The 20,750-nt window shown below is 44.9% G+C and overlaps 1 protein-coding gene across 3 annotated transcripts in view; it reads left to right on the top strand.

Moving 5' to 3' along the window:
- The window catches only part of SF3B1 (splicing factor 3b subunit 1), a 315,589-nt gene that overhangs the window by 50,291 nt on the left and 244,548 nt on the right, over positions 1–20,750 (top strand). For all 3 annotated transcript variants that reach the window (XM_068244955.1, XM_068244953.1, XM_068244952.1), the window contains exon 4: positions 14,231–14,345. In XM_068244955.1, coding sequence (XP_068101056.1) covers positions 14,231–14,345 — 115 coding nt within the window. The remainder of the gene's footprint in view (positions 1–14,230; positions 14,346–20,750) is intronic.

Raw genomic sequence — 20,750 nt, forward strand, 5'->3', positions numbered from 1 at the left:
CGTCGTTCGCCCGCGGGTAGGGAGCGCGTCGCTAGCGGCGTTTGAGTGACCGACGCAATACAGCTGCAATACATTACCTGCTCCGCCGGCGCGACTCCCCAGGTCTCCGCTGTCTTCTCCACTCTGGTCTGGTCTCCGGGTCCGGCATGCTTCACTTGCTTCCTGTCCCGGCAGGAAGTTTAAACAGTAGAGGGCGCTCTACTGTTTAAACTTCCCCCAGACAGGAAGTGAAGCATGCCGAAGACCAGAGCAGAGAAGAAGACAGCAGAGACCTGGGGAGTCGCGCCAGCGGAGCAGGTAATGCATGCCGGGGGGTGGGGAGAGTGGCGGCAGCAGCACCACCACGACCACAGGTTGTGAACGGTTTCAGGCTGAAATCGATTTTAATATCTGTTTGCAGTAAAGGCAGCCATACAATCCCTCTCTGATCAGAATCGATCAGAGAGGGATCTATCTGTTGGTCGAATCTGATGGCAAATCGACTAGTGTATGGCTACCTTAACCACTTGCCGACCGCCCACAGGACGTTGCGTCCTTTCGGCTTGCCCGGGGAGCGATCGCGTCACTGACGCGCGCTTCCCCCAACAACTGGCTCCGCCCACCCGCGACGACAACCCGCTGGCCGTTCAGAAGCCCTGTCGGGTTGTTAACCCCACGATCACCGCATACAAAGTGTATAATACACTTTGTAATGTATACAAAGTGTTATATACAGGCTGCCTCCTGCCCTGAACGCTGTGCTGCGTGTCGCCAGAACTGCGGGGGGTATAGCGGCGCGCAGTGGGAAATAGAGGCACACCATGGGGCAACGGAGGCTGGTCTTAGTGTGCACAACCAGCCTCTGTACCCCAGTAACATAATTAAATCCCACCTCGGGTTCTCTTTAAGCCGCGTTGGACTGTTTGCACATGCTCAGTATGAGTTTTTTTTTTTTCTGTCTGCGGAGAGAAGGCGGGTAGAGGCCGCTATGTAGCCAGGCACATGGCTACTTTATATTCACTGCACTTGCAGTGTTTACTTCCAGGAGCGGCCTCTGATTGGCTGGCGGGACCACGTGATGCGGAGAGCTCCGCTCACGTGGTCTCCGCAGGGCATCCGACAGAGTAGGCGCACCAAGAGCTGCTTTTAACGCAGCTCTTGGTGGTAGCGTCCTGCTCCAACACCACCAGGCGTTGCGTTAGCGGCACGTTATGCAACCATAACGTCCCCTAAAACGCACCGTCCTGGTGGGAAAGAAGCCTTAAGGTGGCCATACACTGGCCCGATTTGCGCCCGTTTTGACAGCAGATTCGATCACTGGGATCGAATCTGCTGCCAATCGTTCACGCTACACGCCGAATTTCGATCCATTCCGTCCGATCCCGTCGATCGCGCCGTGCGGAAAATAACCGTCGATCGCCCGCGGGTAAAGAGAGCATCGCTAGCGGTGTTCGAGGGCCCGACGACCGACGCAATAGAGCCGCATACATTACCTGCTCCGCCGGCGCGACTCCCGGGTCTCCGCTCTTCTCCGTCTCCGCTCTGGTCTGCTCTGGTCTCCGGCATGCTTCCCTTCTTCCTGTCCCGGCAGGAAGTTTAAACAGTAGAGGGCGCTCTACTGTTTAAACTTCCCCCAGACAGGAAGAAGGGAAGCATGCCGGAGACCAGAGCAGACCAGAGCGGAGACGGAGAAGAAGAGCGGTGACCGGGGGCAGTCGCACCAGCGGAGCAGGTAATGTATGCGGGCGGGGGGAGCGGCGGCAGCACCACTACAACAGATTGTGATCGGTTTCAGGCTGAAATCGGTTCACAATCTGTTTGCAGTAAAGGTAGCCATACGATCCCTCTCTGATCAGATTCGATCAGATAGGGATCTGTCTGTTGGTCGAATCTGATGGCAAATCGACCAGTGTATGGCCACCTTTAGTGTAACTTGCAGTGCCATTGCTGAAGTTAAATTAAGTTAATGCACAAGGAGCGCTCTGTTTTTCTTTTGTTCTTAGACCAGTGATGGCTAACCTTGGCACTCCAGCTGTGGTGGAACTACAAGTCTCATGGGGCATTGCAATACTCTGACAACTCTAAGCATGACTCAGGGAGGCAGAGGCATGATGGGATTAGTAGTTTTGTCACAGCTGGAGTGCCAAGGTTAGCCATCACTGTCTTAGACTAACTGGCGCCTCTCAGCACCAAGAGCCGCACCCAGGACATTAACCCATTACATCACCACCCTTAACACCAAGGCAGCGCAGGGTTATCTTCCTTTTTTCCATGTTATCAGGCTTGTCAACAGTCTAGCATATGAATAAAAACACTATATAGCAAACATAACTCATGTCAGCACATCCTATCAGAATTTTATACACCTTAATACCTTCAGTTGAAAGAAGGTTTTATACTATATAGAAAACCCTCTACCTCATCCCCGCCTTCACCTCCGATCCCCTCCCCCATTCTCTGGTGGTGTCGCTCCATAACGTTCTACTTTTAATCAGGGCTGTGAAGTGGGAGTTGGAGTCAGATAATTTTTGTAGCAAATCCACAGCCCTGGTAAGTATTAGACCAAGGAGTCTGAGCCATTTTGGGCACCTGGAGTTTCAGTGGTTTCATAAACTGAGGAGTCTGAGTTTTTTTTTTTTCTTTTACCGGCTCCACAGCCTTGCATTTAATAATGTAGACCTATTGACAAAACCTTTCTCCCCCCAAATCCACAGCAGTTTCTCAAAAGATAAGCAGCATGAATCCAGTTATTTCCATACGCAGGGACATAGTTCAATAGAAAGACACTCCAAAGTCACCTTACAAAGTCTCTGAGGGACTATCTTTGGACAAGAAAACCATATGTGGGTCATAGTATCACTGCCCCAACCACATTTCCAACACACAGGAGATAACTTGGGGTAGAATGAATGACCAGAATGACTAGAAGACCAGACTAGCCGCACACAGAGCGGAGCGTCCCTTGCGACTGGAACGCATTAAGTCTCCGCCCACTTTAGCTGCGGGGCCCGACATTTCAAAACACCGGAGGGGAGAGGCAGGAAGGGGAGCACGAAGGTGAGGGAAGGGGGGGGGATGTCCACCCATCCCCACTGTCCCCATAGCTCTCCTTCTCTGCGCTGCTCCCCTCCTGCTGGGGGCACACCTGGCTACCTGGGCACATATACCCCTGCCTACATATACTGGGCACATATACCCCTGCCTACATATACTGGGCACATATACCCCTGCCTACATACAGTGGAGGAAATAATTATTTGACCCCTCACTGATTTTGTAAGTTTGTCCAATGACAAAGAAATGAAGTCTCAGAACAGTATCATTTCAATGGTAGGTTTATTTTAACAGTGGCAGATAGCACATCAAAAGGAAAATCGAAAAAATAACCTTAAATAATAGATAGCAACTGATTTGCATTTCATTGAGTGAAATAAGTTTTTGAACCCCTACCAACCATTAAGAGTTCTGGCTCCCAGAGTGGTTAGACACTTCTACTCAATTAGTCACCCTCATTAAGGACACCTGTCTTAACTAGTCACCTGTATAAAAGACACCTGTCCACAGAATCAATCAATCAAGCAGACTCCAAACTCTCCAACATGGGAAAGACCAAAGAGCTGTCCAAGGATGTCAGAGACAAAATTGTAGACCTGCACAAGGCTGGAATGGGCTACAAATCCATTAGCAAGAAGCTGGGAGAGAAGGTGACAACTGTTGGTGCGATTGTTCGAAAATGGAAGGAGCACAAAATGACCATCAATCGACCTCGCTCTGGGGCTCCACGCAAGATCTCACCTCGTGGGGCGTCAATGGTTCTGAGAAAGGTGAAAAAGCATCCTAGAACTACACGGGAGGAGTTAGTGAATGACCTCAAATTAGCAGGGACCACAGTCACCAAGAAAACCATTGGAAACACATTACACCGCAATGAATTAAAATCCTGCAGGGCTCGCAAGGTCCCCCTGCTCAAGAAGGCACATGTGCAGGCCCGTCTGAAGTTTGCCAATGAACACCTGAATGATTCTGTGAGTGACTGGGAGAAGGTGCTGTGGTCTGATGAGACCAAAATAGAGCTCTTTGGCATTAACACAACTCACTGTGTTTGAAGGAAGAAAAATGCTGCCTATGACCCCCAAAACACCGTCCCCACCGTCAAGCATGGGGGTGGAAACATTTTGCTTTGGGGGTGTTTTTCTGCTAAGGGCACAGGACAACTTAATCGCATTAATGGGAAAATGGACGGAGCCATGTATCGTGAAATCCTGAACGACAACCTCCTTCCCTCTGCCAGGAAACTGAAAATGGGTCGTGGATGGGTGTTCCATGACGACAATGACCCAAAACATACAGCAAAGGCAACAAAGGAGTGGCTCAAGAAGAAGCACATTAAGGTCATGGAGTGGCCTAGTCAGTCTCCGGACCTTAATCCAATAGAAAACCTATGGAGGGAGCTCAAGCTCAGAGTTGCACAGAGACAGCCTCGAAACCATAGGGATTTAGAGATGATCTGCAAAGAGGAGTGGACCAACATTCCTCCTAAAATGTGTGCAAACTTGGTCATCAATTACAAGAAACGTTTGACCTCTGTGCTTGCAAACAAGGGTTTTTCCACTAAGTATTAAGTCTTTTATTGTTAGAGGGTTCAAAAACTTATTTCACTCAATGAAATGCAAATCAGTTGCTATCTTTTATTTAAGGTTATTTTTTCGATTTTCCTTTTGATGTGCTATCTGCCACTGTTAAAATAAACCTACCATTGAAATGATACTGTTCTGAGACTTTTCATTTCTTTGTCATTGGACAAACTTACAAAATCAGTGAGGGTTGAAATAATTTCCTTCACTGTATACTGGGCACATATACCCCTGCCTACATATACTGGGCACATATACCCCTGCCTACATATACTGGGGACACCTATAGACCTGGCTACCTGGGGGTACCTATTTTGGGGAACAGCTGCCAGATTATGTGTATGTTTGGGGGACCACTACTGCCAGATTATATGTCCTTTGGGTGTTACGTGTATTTTGGGTGATCCGCTGCCAGGTTTCGCGTATTTTGGGGAACTGCTCCCAAATTATGTGTATGTTGGTGAAACTGCTGCTGCCACATTGTCTATTTTGGGGGAACCACTTCCATATTATCTGTATTTTGGAGGAACTTCTACCAGATTGTGTCTTTTTGGTGAAATGCTGTCAGATTACATTTATTTTTGGGGGATACACTACGGCAGAGCTCAAACTTCCTCGGCAGACCTTTTACATCACTGCTAAGGTCATGTATATTTGGCCCCACCCATGACCACGCCCACGGTGTGCTTGACCACGCCCATTTTTGGCAGTTCTCCAAGTGAGTCCACTCACTACTTTTCCCAGGACTAGACCCCTGCCTAGAAGTCTTAGTTCCCTTGCCGTAGTGATACTTGTACTTCAAAGAAACAGTGAAAGACCACTTCAGAAAGACTACTACAATAAGGGCTGGTTCACACGGACGGCAGGCGGCTTCTCCTGTGAAGTCTCGTTCAAGGGGTGGCGGTATGGCGATCGCCTGCTTCCTGTTGCGATCAGCGGTTTTTGTCCCCGCAAGGGGACATGAAGCCGCAGCAGCTAGGCGACCCTGGACATCGCATGCAGCTCCTAGGGCTGGCTGAAACTACACGATAAATCGGGATCGGAAAGCCGTGTTTGCACAATCGACGGTAATTGCCAGTAACCACACAATGCTAAACGCTCCCATTCACTTGAATTGTTAGCCGACTAGTCCCGAACGCTTGGCGGTAAACGCCGCCCAGCGTCCGTGTTGACCAGCCCTTAACTGCAAATGAGAGTGATGCAGTTTATTAAAAAAAAGCTATATAACTGAAAATAAAAATGACTTTTCTTTGCTACTACTGTTTTAATTATCCATACTACACATGCGAAAAAACGTATGATATGAATTGTATGTGTAGTGCGGATGATTAATAGAACATTAGTAGCTAAGAAGTCATACCCTTTTTTTTTTTTTTTTTTTTTTTTTTGAACATTGCATCATTCTCTAATATTTGCAGTTTACTGCAGTAAATTCTTATCTGAAGTTGTTGTTCACTGTTTTTTTTTAGGTCACATTCACAATGCCACGTTATGGAGCTGCGTTATAAAGTCTTATAACTTAGCTTACGGCACTGCAATGCTAATCCTTTGGCCAGTTCACAGTGTGACGTTAAAGTCGCGTTGAAAAATGTTGCGTTGTGGTAACTCGCTGCTTGCAGTACATTACCTCTCAACGCAGACACGTTGCGACTTTAACCACTTGAGGACCTAGGGCTTTCTACCCCTTAAGGACCGGCCACTTTTTTTCCATTCAGACCACTGCAGCTTTCACGGTTTATTGCTCGCTCATACAACCTACCACCTAAATGAATTTTGGCTCCTTTTCTTGTCACTAATAAAGCTTTCTTTTGATGCTATTTGATTGCTCCTGCGATTTTTACTTTTTATTATATTCATCAAAAAAGACATGAATTTTGGCAAAAAAATGATTTTTTTTAACTTTCTGTGCTGACATTTTTCAAATAAAGTAAAATTTCTGTATACATGCAGCGCGAAAAATGTGGACAAACATGTTTTTGATAAAAAAAAAACCCATTCAGTGTATATTTATTGGTTTGGGTAAAAGTTATAGCGTTTACAAACTATGGTGCCAAAAGTGAATTTTCCCATTTTCAAGCATCTCTGACTTTTCTGACCCCCTGTCATGTTTCATGAGGGGCTAGAATTCCAGGATAGTATAAATACCCCCCAAATGACCCCATTTTGGAAAGAAGACATCCCAAAGTATTCACTGAGAGGCATAGTGAGTTCATAGAAGATATTATTTTTTGTCACAAGTAAGCGGAAAATGACACTTTGTGAAAAAAAACTATTAAAATCAATTTCCGCTAACTTTTGACAAAAAATAAAATCTTCTATGAACTCACCATACTCCTAACGGAATACCTTAGGGTGTCTTCTTTCTAAAATGGGGTCATTTGTGGGGTTCCTATACTGCCCTGGCATTTTAGGGGCCCTAAACCGTGAGGAGTAGTCTTGAAACAAAATTTCTCAAAATGACCTGTGAAATCCTAAAGGTACTCATTGGACTTTGGGCCCTTTAGCGCAGTTAGGGTGCAAAAAAGTGCCACACATGTGGTATCGCCATACTCGGGAGAAGTAGTACAATGTGTTTTGGGGTGTATTTTTACACATACCCATGCTGGGTGGGAGAAATACCTCTGTAAATGGACAATTGTGTGTAAAAAAATCAAAAGATTGTCATTTACAGAGGTATTTCTCCCACCCAGCATGGGTATGTGTAAAAATACACCCCAAAACACATTGTACTACTTCTCCCGAGTACGGCGATACCACATGTGTGGCACTTTTTTGCACCCTAACTGCACTAAGGGGCCCAAAGTCCAATGAGTACCTTTAGGATTTCACAGGTCATTTTTGTTTCAAGACTACTCCTCACGGTTTAGGGCCCCTAAAATGCCAGGGCAGTATAGGAACCCCACTAATGACCCCCATTTTAGAAAGAAGACACCCCAAGGTATTCCGTTAGGAGTATGGTGAGTTCATAGAAGTTTTTATTTTTTTGTCACAAGTTAGCGGAAATTGATTTTAATAGTTTTTTTTCACAAAGTGTCATTTTCCGCTAACTTGTGACAAAAAATAAAATCTTCTATGAACTCACCATACTCCGTACGGAATACCTTTGGGTGTCTTCTTTCTAGAATGGGGTCATTTGTGGGGTTCCTATACTGCCCTGGCATTTTAGGGGCCCTAAACCGTGAGGAGTAGTCTTGAAACCAAATGTCGCAAAATGACCTGTGAAATCCTAAAGGTACTCATTGGACTTTGGGCCCCTTAGCGTACTTAGGGTGTAAAAAAGTGCCACACATGTGGTACCGCTGTACTCAGGAGAAGTAGTATAATGCGTTTTGGGGTGTATTTTTACACATACCCATGCTAAGTGGGAGAAATATCTCTGTAAATGACAATTGTTTGATTTTTTTACACACAATTGTCCATTTACATAGAAATTTCTCCCACCCAGCATGGGTATGTGTAAAAATACACCCCAAAACACATTATACTACTTTTCCTGAGTACGGCGGTACCACATGTGTGACACTTTTTTGCAGCCTAGGTGCGCTAAGGGGCCCAACGTCCTATTCACAGGTCATTTTAAGACATTTGGTTTCTAGACTACTCCTCGCGGTTTAGGGCCCCTAAAATGCCAGGGCAGTATAGGAACCCCACAAGTGACCCCATTTTAGAAAGAAGACACCCCAAGGTATTCCGTTAGGTGTATGGCGAGTTCATAGAAGATTTTATTTTTTGTCACAAGTTAGTGAAAAATGACACTTTGTGAAAAAAAACCAATAAAAATTAATTTCCGCTAACTTTTGACAAAAAATTAAATCTTCTATGAACTCGTCATACACCTAACATAATACCTTGGGGTGTCTTTTTTTTCTAAAATGGGGTCACTTGTGGGGTTCCTATACCGCCCTGGCATTTTACAGGCCCAAAACCGTGAGTAGTCTGGAAACCAAATGTCTCAAAATGACTGTTCAGGGGTATAAGCATCTGCAAATTTTGATGACAGGTGGTCTATGAGGGGGCGAATTTTGTGGAACCGGTCATAAGCAGGGTGGCCTTTTAGATGACAGGTTGTATTGGGCCTGATCTGATGGATAGGAGTGCTAGGGGGGTGACAGGAGGTGATTGATGGGTGTCTCAGGGGGTGGTTAGAGGGGAAAATAGATGCAATCCATGCACTGGGGAGGTGATCGGAAGGGGGTCTGAGGGTTTGGCCGAGTGATCAGGAGCCCACACGGGGCAAATTGGGGCCTGATCTGATGGGTAGGTGTGCTAGGGGGTGACAGGAGGTGATTGATGGGTGTCTCAAGGTGTGATTAGAGGGGGGAATGGATGCAAGCAATGCACTGGCGAGGTGATCAGGGCTGGGGTCTGAGGGCATTCTGAGGGTGTGGGCGGGTGATTGAGTGCCCTAGGGGCAGATAGGGGTCTAATCTGATAGGTAGCAGTGACAGGGGGTGATTGATGGGTAATTAGTGGGTGTTTAGGGTAGAGAATAGATGGAAACACTGCGCTTGGGTGGTGATCTGATGTCGGATCTGCGGCCGATCTATTGGTGTGGGTGGGTGATCAGTTTGCCCGCAAGGGGCAGGTTAGGGGCTGATTGATGGGTGGCAGTGACAGCGGGTGATTGATGGGTGGCAGTGACAGGGGGTGATTGATGGGTGGCAGTGACAGGGGGTGATTGATGGGTGATTGATAGGTGATTGACAGGTAATCAGTGGGTTATTACAGGGGAGAACAGATGTAAATATTGCACTGGCGAATTGATAAGGGGGGGTCTGAGGGCAATCTGAGCGTGTAGGCGGTCGATTGGGTGCCCGCAAGGGGCAGATTAGGGTCTGATCTGATAGGTAACAGTGACAGGTGGTGATAGGGAGTGATTGATGGGTGATTGATGGGTAATTAGTGGGTGTTTAGGGTAGAGAATAGATGGAAACACTGCGCTTGGGTGGTGATCTGATGTCGGATCTGCGGGCGATCTATTGGTGTGGGTGGGTGATCAGTTTGCCCGCAAGGGGCAGGTTAGGGGCTGATTGTTGGGTGGCAGTGACAGGGGGTGATTGATGGGTGATAGGTGATTGGCAGGTGATTGACAGGTGATCAGTGGGTTATTACAGGGAAGGACAGATGTAATTAATGCACTGGCGAATTGATAAGGGGGGGGGGGGGGGGGTCTGAGGGCAATCTGAGCGTGTGGGCGGGTGATTGGGTGCCCGCAAGGGGCAGATTAGGGTCTGATCTGATAGGTAACAGTGACAGGTGGTGATAGGGGGTGATTGATGGGTAATTAGTGGGTGTTTAGAGAAGATAACAGATGTAAACGATACATTTGGGAGGTAATCTGACGGCGGGTTTGCGGGCGATCTAATGGTGTGGGTGGGTGATCAGATTGCCCGCAAGGGGCAGGTTAGGGGCTGATTGATGGGTGGCAGTGACAGGGGGTGACAGGGGGTGATTGATGGGTGATAGGTGATTGGCAGGTGATTGACAGGTGATCAGTGGGTTATTACAGGGAAGAACAGATGTAATTAATGCACTGGTGAATTGAAAAGGGGGGGTCAGAGGGCAATCTGAGCGTGTGGGCGGGTGATTGGGTGCCCGCAAGGGGCAGATTAGGGTCTGATCTGATAGGTAACAGTGACAGGTGGTGATAGGGGGTGATTGATGGGTAATTAGTGGGTGTTTAGAGAAGATAACAGATGTAAACGATACATTTGGGAGGTAATCTGACGGCGGGTTTGCGGGCGATCTAATGGTGTGGGTGGGTGATCAGATTGCCCGCAAGGGGCAGGTTAGGGGCTGATTGATGGGTGGCAGTGACAGGGGGTGACAGGGGGTGATTGATGGGTGATAGGTGATTGGCAGGTGATTGACAGGTGATCAGTGGGTTATTACAGGGAAGAACAGATGTAATTAATGCACTGGTGAATTGAAAAGGGGGGGTCAGAGGGCAATCTGAGCGTGTGGGCGGGTGATTGGGTGCCCGCAAGGGGCAGATTAGGGTCTGATCTGATAGGTAAAAGTGACAAGTGGTGATAGGGGGTGATTGATGGGTGATTGATGGGTAATTAGTGGGTGTTTAGAGGAGAGAATAGATGTAAACAATGGATTTGGGAGGTGATCTGATGTCGGATCTGTGGGCGATCTATTGGTGTGGAGGGGTGATCAGATTGCCCGCAAGGGGCAGGTTAGGGGCTAATTGATGGGTGGCAGTGACAGGGGGTGATTGACGGGTGATTGACGGGTGATTGACGGGTGATTGACGGGTGATTGACGGGTGATTGACGGGTGATTGACGGGTGATTGACGGGTGATCAGGGGGATAGATGCATACAGTAAACAGGGGGGGGTGGTTTGGGGGGGGGGGGGTCTGGGGAGAATCTGAGGGGTGGGGGGTGATCAGGAGGGGGCAGGGAGCAGGGGGGGGGGAGGATAAAAAAAAAATAGCGTTGACAGATAGTGACAGGGAGTGATTGATGGGTGATTAGGGGGGTGATTGGGTGCAAACAGGGGTCTGGGGGGTGGGCGGGGGGGGGTCTGATGGGTGCTGTGGGCGATCTGGGGCAGGGGGGGGAGAAATCAGTGTGTTTGGGTGCAGACTAGGGTGGCTGCAGCCTGCCCTGGTGGTCCCTCGGACACTGGGACCACCAGGGCAGGAGGCAGCCTGTATAATACACTTTGTAAACATTACAAAGTGTATTATACACTTTGTATGCGGCGATCGCGGGGTTAACATCCCGCCGGCGCTTCCGTATAGCCGGCGGGATGTTGCGGCGAGCGAGCGGTGACAGGCGCCGGCGGAGGATCGCGTCACGGATGACGCGATCGCTCCGCCCATGCCCTTAAATGGACCGCCGCCTCTGTGGGTGAGGCCGTCCTGCAGGGCTCCACTTCCCCGCCGCCCCTGTGTAGTGGGCGGTCGGGAAGTGGTTAACTTCGCATTAAAACAAAATGTCCCACTGTGAATGCGACCTTATGCATAAGTGCTTCAGAAAATAGCATTGCTCTCCGATTAAATGAATCCGAGAGCTCACAGAAGCTCTTTTGCATAGATAAGTGCAATTTCTGAAAGAGGAGCTGTCGGCCAAACTATGCCATATAAAAAAAAGCTACATATATATATAAATACTAGCTCTACTTAACATAAGTATTGCACTGCCCACATCTTGATTTCAATGAATTTTATAAAACTAGAAAAGATAAATAGAGAGAATTCTGTTTGCTGGCAGGGGCCATCTTTAGTCCCTCCAGCTGAAGCCAATGCTGAGGTCATTTCCTCCCTTTCTCCCCCCCCCCTCCCCACTGCAATAGCGTTTATGGGAACCCCCCAGCCCTGCTACTATATCCATAGGGATTCCCCTTGCATTTACCCTCAACCCTGCAGCATCCCCGCTCTTCCCGCAGCATTACAGCGCTTAATGGGGAAGAATAAATGCAGCTCCATCGCCTGGAACCATGTTGAGAGCCTGTGTGCGCTGCTTATATTCTTCCCCGCTAAGATCTACAATGCTGAGGGCTGAGCGGGTTCAGTGTAAATGCAGGGAATCCCTACGGAAATGGTAGAGATGAGATGCCTGCCGGGCAGTGGGCTGAAGTGCGGGAGGGGGCGGACGTTGGCGCGGAGGCAGCCAATGAGAAGAATAGGTGTGAGAGTGACACAGGTTGCAGCCAATCTAGGCTATGTCTGTGGAGAAGGGGAGGAAAGTAAAGAATTGCCCCCTCCCCAGCCTGCACTGCAACTTCTCTTGTGGTTGAATATACTGTGTACTAGAAGAGCTGGGGACATACTTAATAGCTGCAATAAAAAAATTAGATTAATTTTGAAATTGGGCATTGCCTTTTTACCATCCATTTGATCTGTTTAAAGAGGAGCTGTTAGGTATAGGGTCTCAGAGAAAAAAAAAACACATCAGTAGCTAAATATTGGCTGTACTTACATTACATGTGCATTACACTGTCCACGTTTGGATTTCACAGAATTTTTATATAGTATTTGCAGAGATTGATGCTCCTGGCAGCTCATGGCAGGTTCCATGTTTGACTGTCTTGTATGAAGCCAATTGTGATGTAGTATCCTCCCTTACCCTGCCTCCTGATTAATGATTCTTTAGCGATTGTTTAGGAAGCCGCTGCTTCGGCTATCCTGGGGCACTACCTGCCCATACTAGGGCGCTATACTGGGCACTATACTAGCCATACTGGGTACTATACTAGCCATACTGGGCACTACCTACCCATACTGGGACTATACTAGCTATACTGGGACAATATGCTAGCTATACTTGGGGCACTAGGCTAGCTATACTGGGGCAACCCCCACCACAGTCCCCGGAGAAAAATTTGGTCAGAAAGTGGTCCCTGGGCTGGAAAAGGTTGGGGACCCCTGCTCTAGACAATCCTGTCTGAGGTCTGATTGCTTTGACATCCTGCTTGGTTTGTGCTCTGACATGAACTGTTAACTCTGGCACCTTATGTAGACAAGTGTGTGCCTTTCCAAATCCTGTTCAATCAACTGGATTTTCTGCAGATGGACTCCAATTAAGCTGCAGAAACATCTCAAGGGTGCTCGGGGAAACAGGATGCACTTTTTTCATGTTGTCATTATGGGGTATTGTGTGTGTAGAATTCTGAGGAAAAATGAATTTAATCCATTTTAGAACAAAGCTGTAAATGTGGAAAAAGGGAAGCACACTGAATCCTTTCTGGGCGCACTTTAATTTCATTGACATGCGATGCAATTCTATTGCAATGGGGCCTTTCACACTAGTTGGCGTGTTACGACTTTACTGTTACATTGCGTTCCTGTGTCTCTTTTGTTTACAGGGAATGCATCGTGACTCCCGGTGTGAACATGGCTTGAGGCTAGGTTCACAATGGTCAGTTGCATAACTCGCATGTTATGACTGTGAACTGCAATGGAGACTGGCCATAGTAATACAAAGCCTGCATGCAGCAAATTAGAATGTGAGCAGACCTATAGAACTGTATGGGCAGTGAGTTGACCTGCAAAATGATTCTGCAGCGCAACTGACCACTGAGAAACAGGGCCACAGTCTAAAGGGGCCCATACACTGGTCGATTTCAGCAATCGACCGATCAATTCTATGGAATCGATCGGTCGTTTGGTCGGCTGATTTGAATAGATTTCCAATCGACCTGTGGCTGATTTTGATTGATTTGCTTGGTCTAGATTGAAAATCTGTGGGGATCGGTACTGGCAGCTGATCGATGGTCCATAGGGTTGCATTGGATCGAACGGTGCAACATTGCATTTCGATCAAATTTCAATAGATTTCATTCTGAAATCTACTGGAATTCTGTTGCTACTGTGTGGCACACATCATACATTTCTGTCAGATTCGACTTGATGGGCATCTGACAGAAATCTGATAGTCGAATCTGCTGCAATTCTAGAAGCGTATGGCCACCTTTTACTGGGATTTTGTCTTAGTGTGTTTAATGAATTGTGTAAACTTGTTAGCAGTTAAATTTAGAGTTTTGAATTATTTAGGTTATTCAAGAAGTTTGAATTAAAGCTCTTACTATTTTATTATAACCGAATAATTGGGGGGGACTTTTCTGATATTAATATGTTTACACTTTTTTTTCCCCTTTTTTAGTATGACCCTTTTGCTGAACACAGACCTCAAAAAATTGCAGATCGAGAAGATGATTATAAAAAGCCCAGACGGATGATGATTATTTCTCCAGAGCGACATGATCCTTTTGCAGATGGTAATTAGTTTGATTTTCATTCATCTTTAATTTAAGCTTTTACCTTTTTGATTCTTATATTCATACTTTGTCTTTTTCCCTAGTTATCCGGTACATTGTCTTCACAGTACTTTTTTTTTTTTTTTTTTTTCTCTATTTTCAGTAGCTCAGATCAGAGCTACAGTAACATAAAACTTGCAAGTAACATCCAAACAAAAAAACATACAGTTAACAGTTATCACTATAGATCTACCATAATCCTTCAACATTAAAATTAGCATTTAGTCAGATAAAAAAAAACTGCTACGGGCAGTTATATTGATATCTGAAATGAGGATGACTGTATCAGTAGATTTGAGCCATCTACCCCACACGTTTTCAAACTTAGCTGGATGTCAACGTGACCTCGGTTTGAAAAAAATGGTACGTTGCATAGACTTCAGTAGTTTCACTATATTTTTTTCATTTTTGGGTGTTGTAAAATTATTGAACCTACACGTCCATATCGGAGTAAAATTGTGATCGGGAGATGTACATTTTTAAATGGCCATAGACTTGGTGCAACTGAATCTTTCTGCCACTTTAAAGATTTTTTTTTCCCCTTAAACTGTAGCTGTTGAGCTACACAATGCCAAGTGCTAGGATTACACAATTGTAAGTGCAGGCAATTTGCCCTAATTCCTGCTTGTATCAGTGATCTGGTGTTTTTATTATGTAAATGATGATAAATAATGCTTGTCAGTCTTCACAGGCCCGTACTAACTGTCCTTAATTTCTTTCCTACAGCAGTACTGGTAAATACAAGTCCTGTCTGCATTCTTAAGGGTGTAGTGCAACACATCCTGGGTAGATAATGGTGAAAAAGTAATCCAAAGGAAAATCCTATCTTATCTAGTGTCCGTTTGACAATGCAGATTGGGCGTGATCTGCAACATCCTTCTGTTTTTTTTTTTTTTTTGTTTGTTTTTTTTGTGTGTGCATGCTTAGCGTTTGACAATGTCTGAGGTACCCTACATATCTCAACATAACTTGTTAGCAGGAAACCTTTCATAGTATACAAGGTTGACGGCTTCAAATTTTGTTGGTCAGTTGTTTTTTATTAACTGAAATGTATTAAGTTTAACAGAGCAATACTAGAAATCCAGTTATATTAAAATATTCACTCGTGTGTACTTAAAGCCTGAACTGAAAATTAAGTCAGATTAACCTACATTGGTCATCCTTACCTCCCGTGTAGTCTACTCATCAATCTTTCTTCTCTCCGGTGTCCTGTTAGTCCACTGTGATCATTGGAATTCTCTGTCTTCCATTTTGAAAATGGCTATTACCCCATAACCGCTTCCTGGTCAGCACACTGTTAAACTGTAGTATCTACCACTTGAGTAGATACTTGAGCCATAGGGAATCAGGGACATTACCTTGCTCATCAGCTGTCCTTTTAGTTATAACTGACAGCAACTGATATATAGACAACTGATATATTTAAGTTCTGCCAAAATCTTGTCAGGACTGGAAGGAATCGTTGTAAAAAGAAAATGGGAAGCTTGTGAGAGGAACTGATGGCAAGGTAAGTATGTAATATTCACTTGCAGGTATATTATGTATTTTTTTGTTGTTGTTGTTTTTTTTAAAATAATTTTACTCAGTTCAGGTTCCCTTTAATGTTGCTTAAAGGATATCCGAGGCAAGTAATACAATATAGTTTTACTTAGCTGGGGCTAATTCCAGCCCATAGAGGCTGTGTGTTTCAATAAAGTATGCAATTGCACAAATGGTATAAAGTATTCTTTCTTAATGAAAAAAGCACCTAAAATCATTTAAAATCAGAAGAGCAAAACTGAATACACATTGCAAATGAGAGCCATACATACATCTGTCCCCACATCATACATGCTGACACTGGTGACTGGTCACTAAAGTGGAATGAAACCCAGCATTTCTTCTTTGCTCTAAAATATTTACAGCATATTCTACTAATATTATTATATTTTTTTTGCAGAATAGCATTCAAACATTAAAGGTAGCCATACACCTGACGAGACCAATTTATCTCTAATCGAATGCGATTAGAGATACATTTCTTTGTCAAAGCTGCCCATATAGTACAGGCAGATTCCTGTCTGATTTCAGCGTGAAATCTTCAGGGAATCGGCTGAGCCCGCTGATGACACCCAAACCACCCCCCCTCCCCGTGTGTACATTTACACATTACCTGTCCTGTAGCAACCTCCGTGTGGTGTCCGTCCATCTCTCCGGGTTCTAACAGCCGCATACATGCGGCCACGCTGATGACATAGAGCATCTGATGTCAGGCGCTATGCGCCACCAGCGTGTATGCAGAACCTGGAGAGGTGGACAGACACCGTGCGGAAGCTGCTAAAGGACAGGTAATTTATTAATGCACACGGGGGGAGGGGCACTACAGTTCTGCATTACGACGGGGGTTTCAGCACTCGTTCTGAAATTGGCCAACGCACACCTAACCAACCGACTTCGGCCCAACATCTTGCAGCATGCGCGATCGACAATGCAACCAATTTTCATCACAAAATTTGTTGCTTTGTTGGTCGGGCATGCACTTGGTTGCAACGATTTTCATCCAATTTGATTATAATAATTGAATCAGTTGGTCGATCTGCGACCAAGTCGCCTCTTTAAACACAGGACTTGCTTTTTCAATAGAAATCTCCCTGAAGTGAGATCCGCATCCGAAGAGGTGATAACATTACCTTGTGTTTATTTAATTGTAGCAAGAGAGGATTGTAAACATTCCCTGGCAGTGCTGAAACTCCTTTTAATGCTAGGTACACACTGAGATTTTCAGGCAGATTTACTTTCACATCGATTTCCAGAATGTCCGATCTACTTTCCAATTGAGTGTTTGTTTGTTTTTTTTCTCTTCCGTTCACTTCTATCGAAAAAAGCTCAGAAATCAGATCGAACATGTTGGAAATAATTGATCTGACACTAAAACTGCCAGAAAATCTGTGTACCTAGCGTAACGTGTGCAGATCAGATATTGCTCAGAAATAATCATTGGATACATTATAAAATATAAATACTGTAGCTTCAAATAAAATGCAATGGCAGCTTTCAGAGCAAATAAACTGTACTTTGGGAACTAGTAATTTTTAAATGGATGTAATTTCCAGCAGGAAATATATAACTGTATGGGTTATAAAAAGTAGGAAATCACATTTTCATTGAATATTATGTCAGTTTAGTACTGCTTAAGTTGATCTATGCCAACAGGCGTATGAAATGGCAAGCATTAGCACAAGCTTAAAGTCCATGCAACATATTCAGGCCAAAGCATGCTTGGATAATTTGATCAGAATCTTCTGACTTTAAATGATTTTATATGCTTTTTTTCACAAAGAAATACTTTAATAAAACTTTATACCATTTGTACAATTGCATACTTTATTTAAATCGGTTGATACGATTATGTTGTTACACAAATGAGACTAAAATAATTAGATGGTATCTGAAGGCAGGGCATCGGCTCACCGAACTAATCCGGTTGTGAATAGACTATTACTGCTGCTATTTTGATATAGGTTGCATATTTCCCTTGCCGCAGCTCGGGTCTTCTTCCAGGTCCCGCTAACAGCCTCTGATGAAAGGCCATCCATGATGGGTCAGTGGGAGAATATTGTGCACTGCGCTCTTGGTGATGTGGGTACACGTCCTCACATGTATAGAAGGCGTTGACCCATCGGCTTGACGATACTTCAGAGGCTTCCAGCGGCACCCCAGAAGAAGACTGGAGCTGCGGCAAGGGACACACGTGACCTCTAGGGGCTGTAAGGAGCCCGAGGTAAGTAAAGCTATATTGTATTACTCACCTCGTAAAGAACATCCAGTGAATTCTGGAAAGGCTTGTCCCAGGAACATATTTACACTTGCCCATTTCCAAGCTGAAGCCTGGTTCCGCCATCAGAAGGCTTGCCCTACATTTTCCCCTTTTTTTTGATTTGCAGAATCTAATGTGCAGGTGATAACAGTGATGCTTGAAAGTTTTATGAAGCCATTTTTGAGATTTATATATTTAAAAGTTCTAAACCTAGATGATCACCAAGTTGAGTAACTGGAAAGTTAAACTTGGAACGCGAGTTTAAAGCAAACCTGAATTAAAAATGTGTGTATAGTATATAGGTGTATAAAACCCCCTCCTTCAGTTTCCTATTCCTAATTTTAGTTAAAGCGTTCAAGTATAAAAATGAAGTCTGCACAGCAGTGTGGTTAATTCAGGTGCCTACAAAATAAAAAAAAAAATTAACATTATAAACCTTTTTAAAAAAATGATTTTATCGTCAGTGTTCTCCCAGAAAAAGCTAATTTGGTTTTGTTCAAACCAGCTGCATTCGACTTAATGTTTGCTCCAATTTGATATAGATCAATTTTGTTTGCATTGTAAACTATAGCGTGAAGTGATCGCAGTCCAGTTCTTAAAGAGAATCTGTACTCAAAATTTTTTTACATCAAAAAGCATACCATTCTATTCATTATGTTCTTCCGGTCCCCTCTGTGCTGTTTCTGCCACTCTCTGCTGCAATCCTGGCTTGTAATTAACAGTTTTAGGCAGGGTTTACAAACAAACTAACCAGATAGTGATAGGCTCACATAAGCAAAGTGTGTGTCATACAGAGTGTGCGGGGGGGGGGGGGCGCTGCAGAGGGTGTGTATCACTTCTATCCAATCACAAGCAGCCCTGCACATTCCACACATTCAAGCCTTAGCCCGACAGACAGACACGACAGAATAAAAAAGATTAGATCATATAACAGAGATTACACAGCCACTGTGCAATTAGGAAAAGCTGCAGTAAGCCAGAGCACATTAGAACAGGCATAGGAACTTATTGGATAGGAGAACTAAGGCTGAAAATGTTGTTAGTCTCTTTAAGGGGTCATCTGCACACTAAATTAAAATACTAAAAATAGCGATAACTTGCTATCCAGAAGAGATTCATTGTGGCAGCGTTGCCTTACTGACATTTACGATGCCACTGTGAAAAAATATTGCTGGAATCCTGTTTACACAGCCAGTAGTGAAATATGAACATGGGTACATGTAATTGGTGCATTAGTTGACTATTAAGTGATTATTTTACATGCTCTGTTTAACATATAATTATCGGCAAAACACAACGGGCAGGCTGGAACAATAGTCTTGGACAAGATGGGTTGGTTGTCGGCATCAGATAACAGATTTTTCATCTGTATGCTTCACCAATTGTATTACAACTAGTTTGTCAGCTGTTTCCAATGATTTTTGTCTAGTGTCTGAACAAGGTTTAAGTAGGATTAGTACTGTTTGTACCCATGTTTATCTCATGTCACATGTCAGTTCACGGTATTGATCCACAGCTACTTATTTGGGTGGCAAAAAGTATGAGCATGGATTTTGGGCTGCCATAGCAGTAGCTAGATCCTGCACATCAGTTTGGGGGAGTTGCAGCCCATTCCAACACTGCTTACTTTAACCATTGGTTGGTAAAATGAATTGCCTGTTTAGGGTTGTTGCCTTTCTGTATGACCCAGTTTCTCTAAAGCTCTGGTTTTTGAACTCCTACTCTGACATTTTTCAGCCATCCTGGCAAACCATAAATTTGGGGCAGCATGGTGACGTAGTGGTTAGCGCTCTCACCTTGGATCGATGGATCCCAGTTCAAATCTCAGCCAGGGCAATATCTGCAAGGAGTATGTATGTTCTCCCTGTGTCTCTGCGGCTTTTCTCCTGGCACTCTGATTTGCTCCCACGCCCCCCCAAAAAAGTACAGATAAGTTAATTGGCTTCCCCCTAAACTGGACAGAAGAACAGAAAAAACTGGGTCTCTACCTGGATTTAAAGGCCCCTTGACCGGTCTATTGCGATACCACAGTGCAGAGCCACTAAACTGGCCCTGGACTTTGATACATGCACACAGACCTATGACTATGGTAAGAATTAGGTTGTAAGCCACTCTGAGGGACAGTTAAAAGACAACTGTAAGGGGAAATAAACTTTCTTACCTGGGGCTTCTACCTGCGCAGTAAGCTCCCAGAGACATCAGCAGGAGTGAGGAGGCATAGCCAGGCCCACGCAGGCACAGTGGACTGCAACATTAAAGTTGCAAAAACCAGGAAGTAAGCTTCGGCGGCGACCGTAGCATCATTTTGCTGCGGGCACAGGACATCTGCGGGGGGGATCTATAGAAGCCCCAAGTAAGTTGAACTTTATACTAAATAACCATACATTTGCAAAATTCTCAAGTACCGTAATCTTTTTTTCATGTTGTCATTATGGGGTGTTGTGTGTAGAATTCTGAGGAAAAAGTTTTAATCTATTTTGGAATAGGGCTGTAACCTAATGAAATGTGGAAAAAGTGATTCGCTGTGAGTACTCTCTGGATGCGCTTTAACTTTCCCACAGAAGGGCTCA

Source organism: Hyperolius riggenbachi, chromosome 7, assembly GCF_040937935.1.
Source record: "Hyperolius riggenbachi isolate aHypRig1 chromosome 7, aHypRig1.pri, whole genome shotgun sequence".
Lineage (NCBI taxonomy): Eukaryota > Metazoa > Chordata > Amphibia > Anura > Hyperoliidae > Hyperolius > Hyperolius riggenbachi.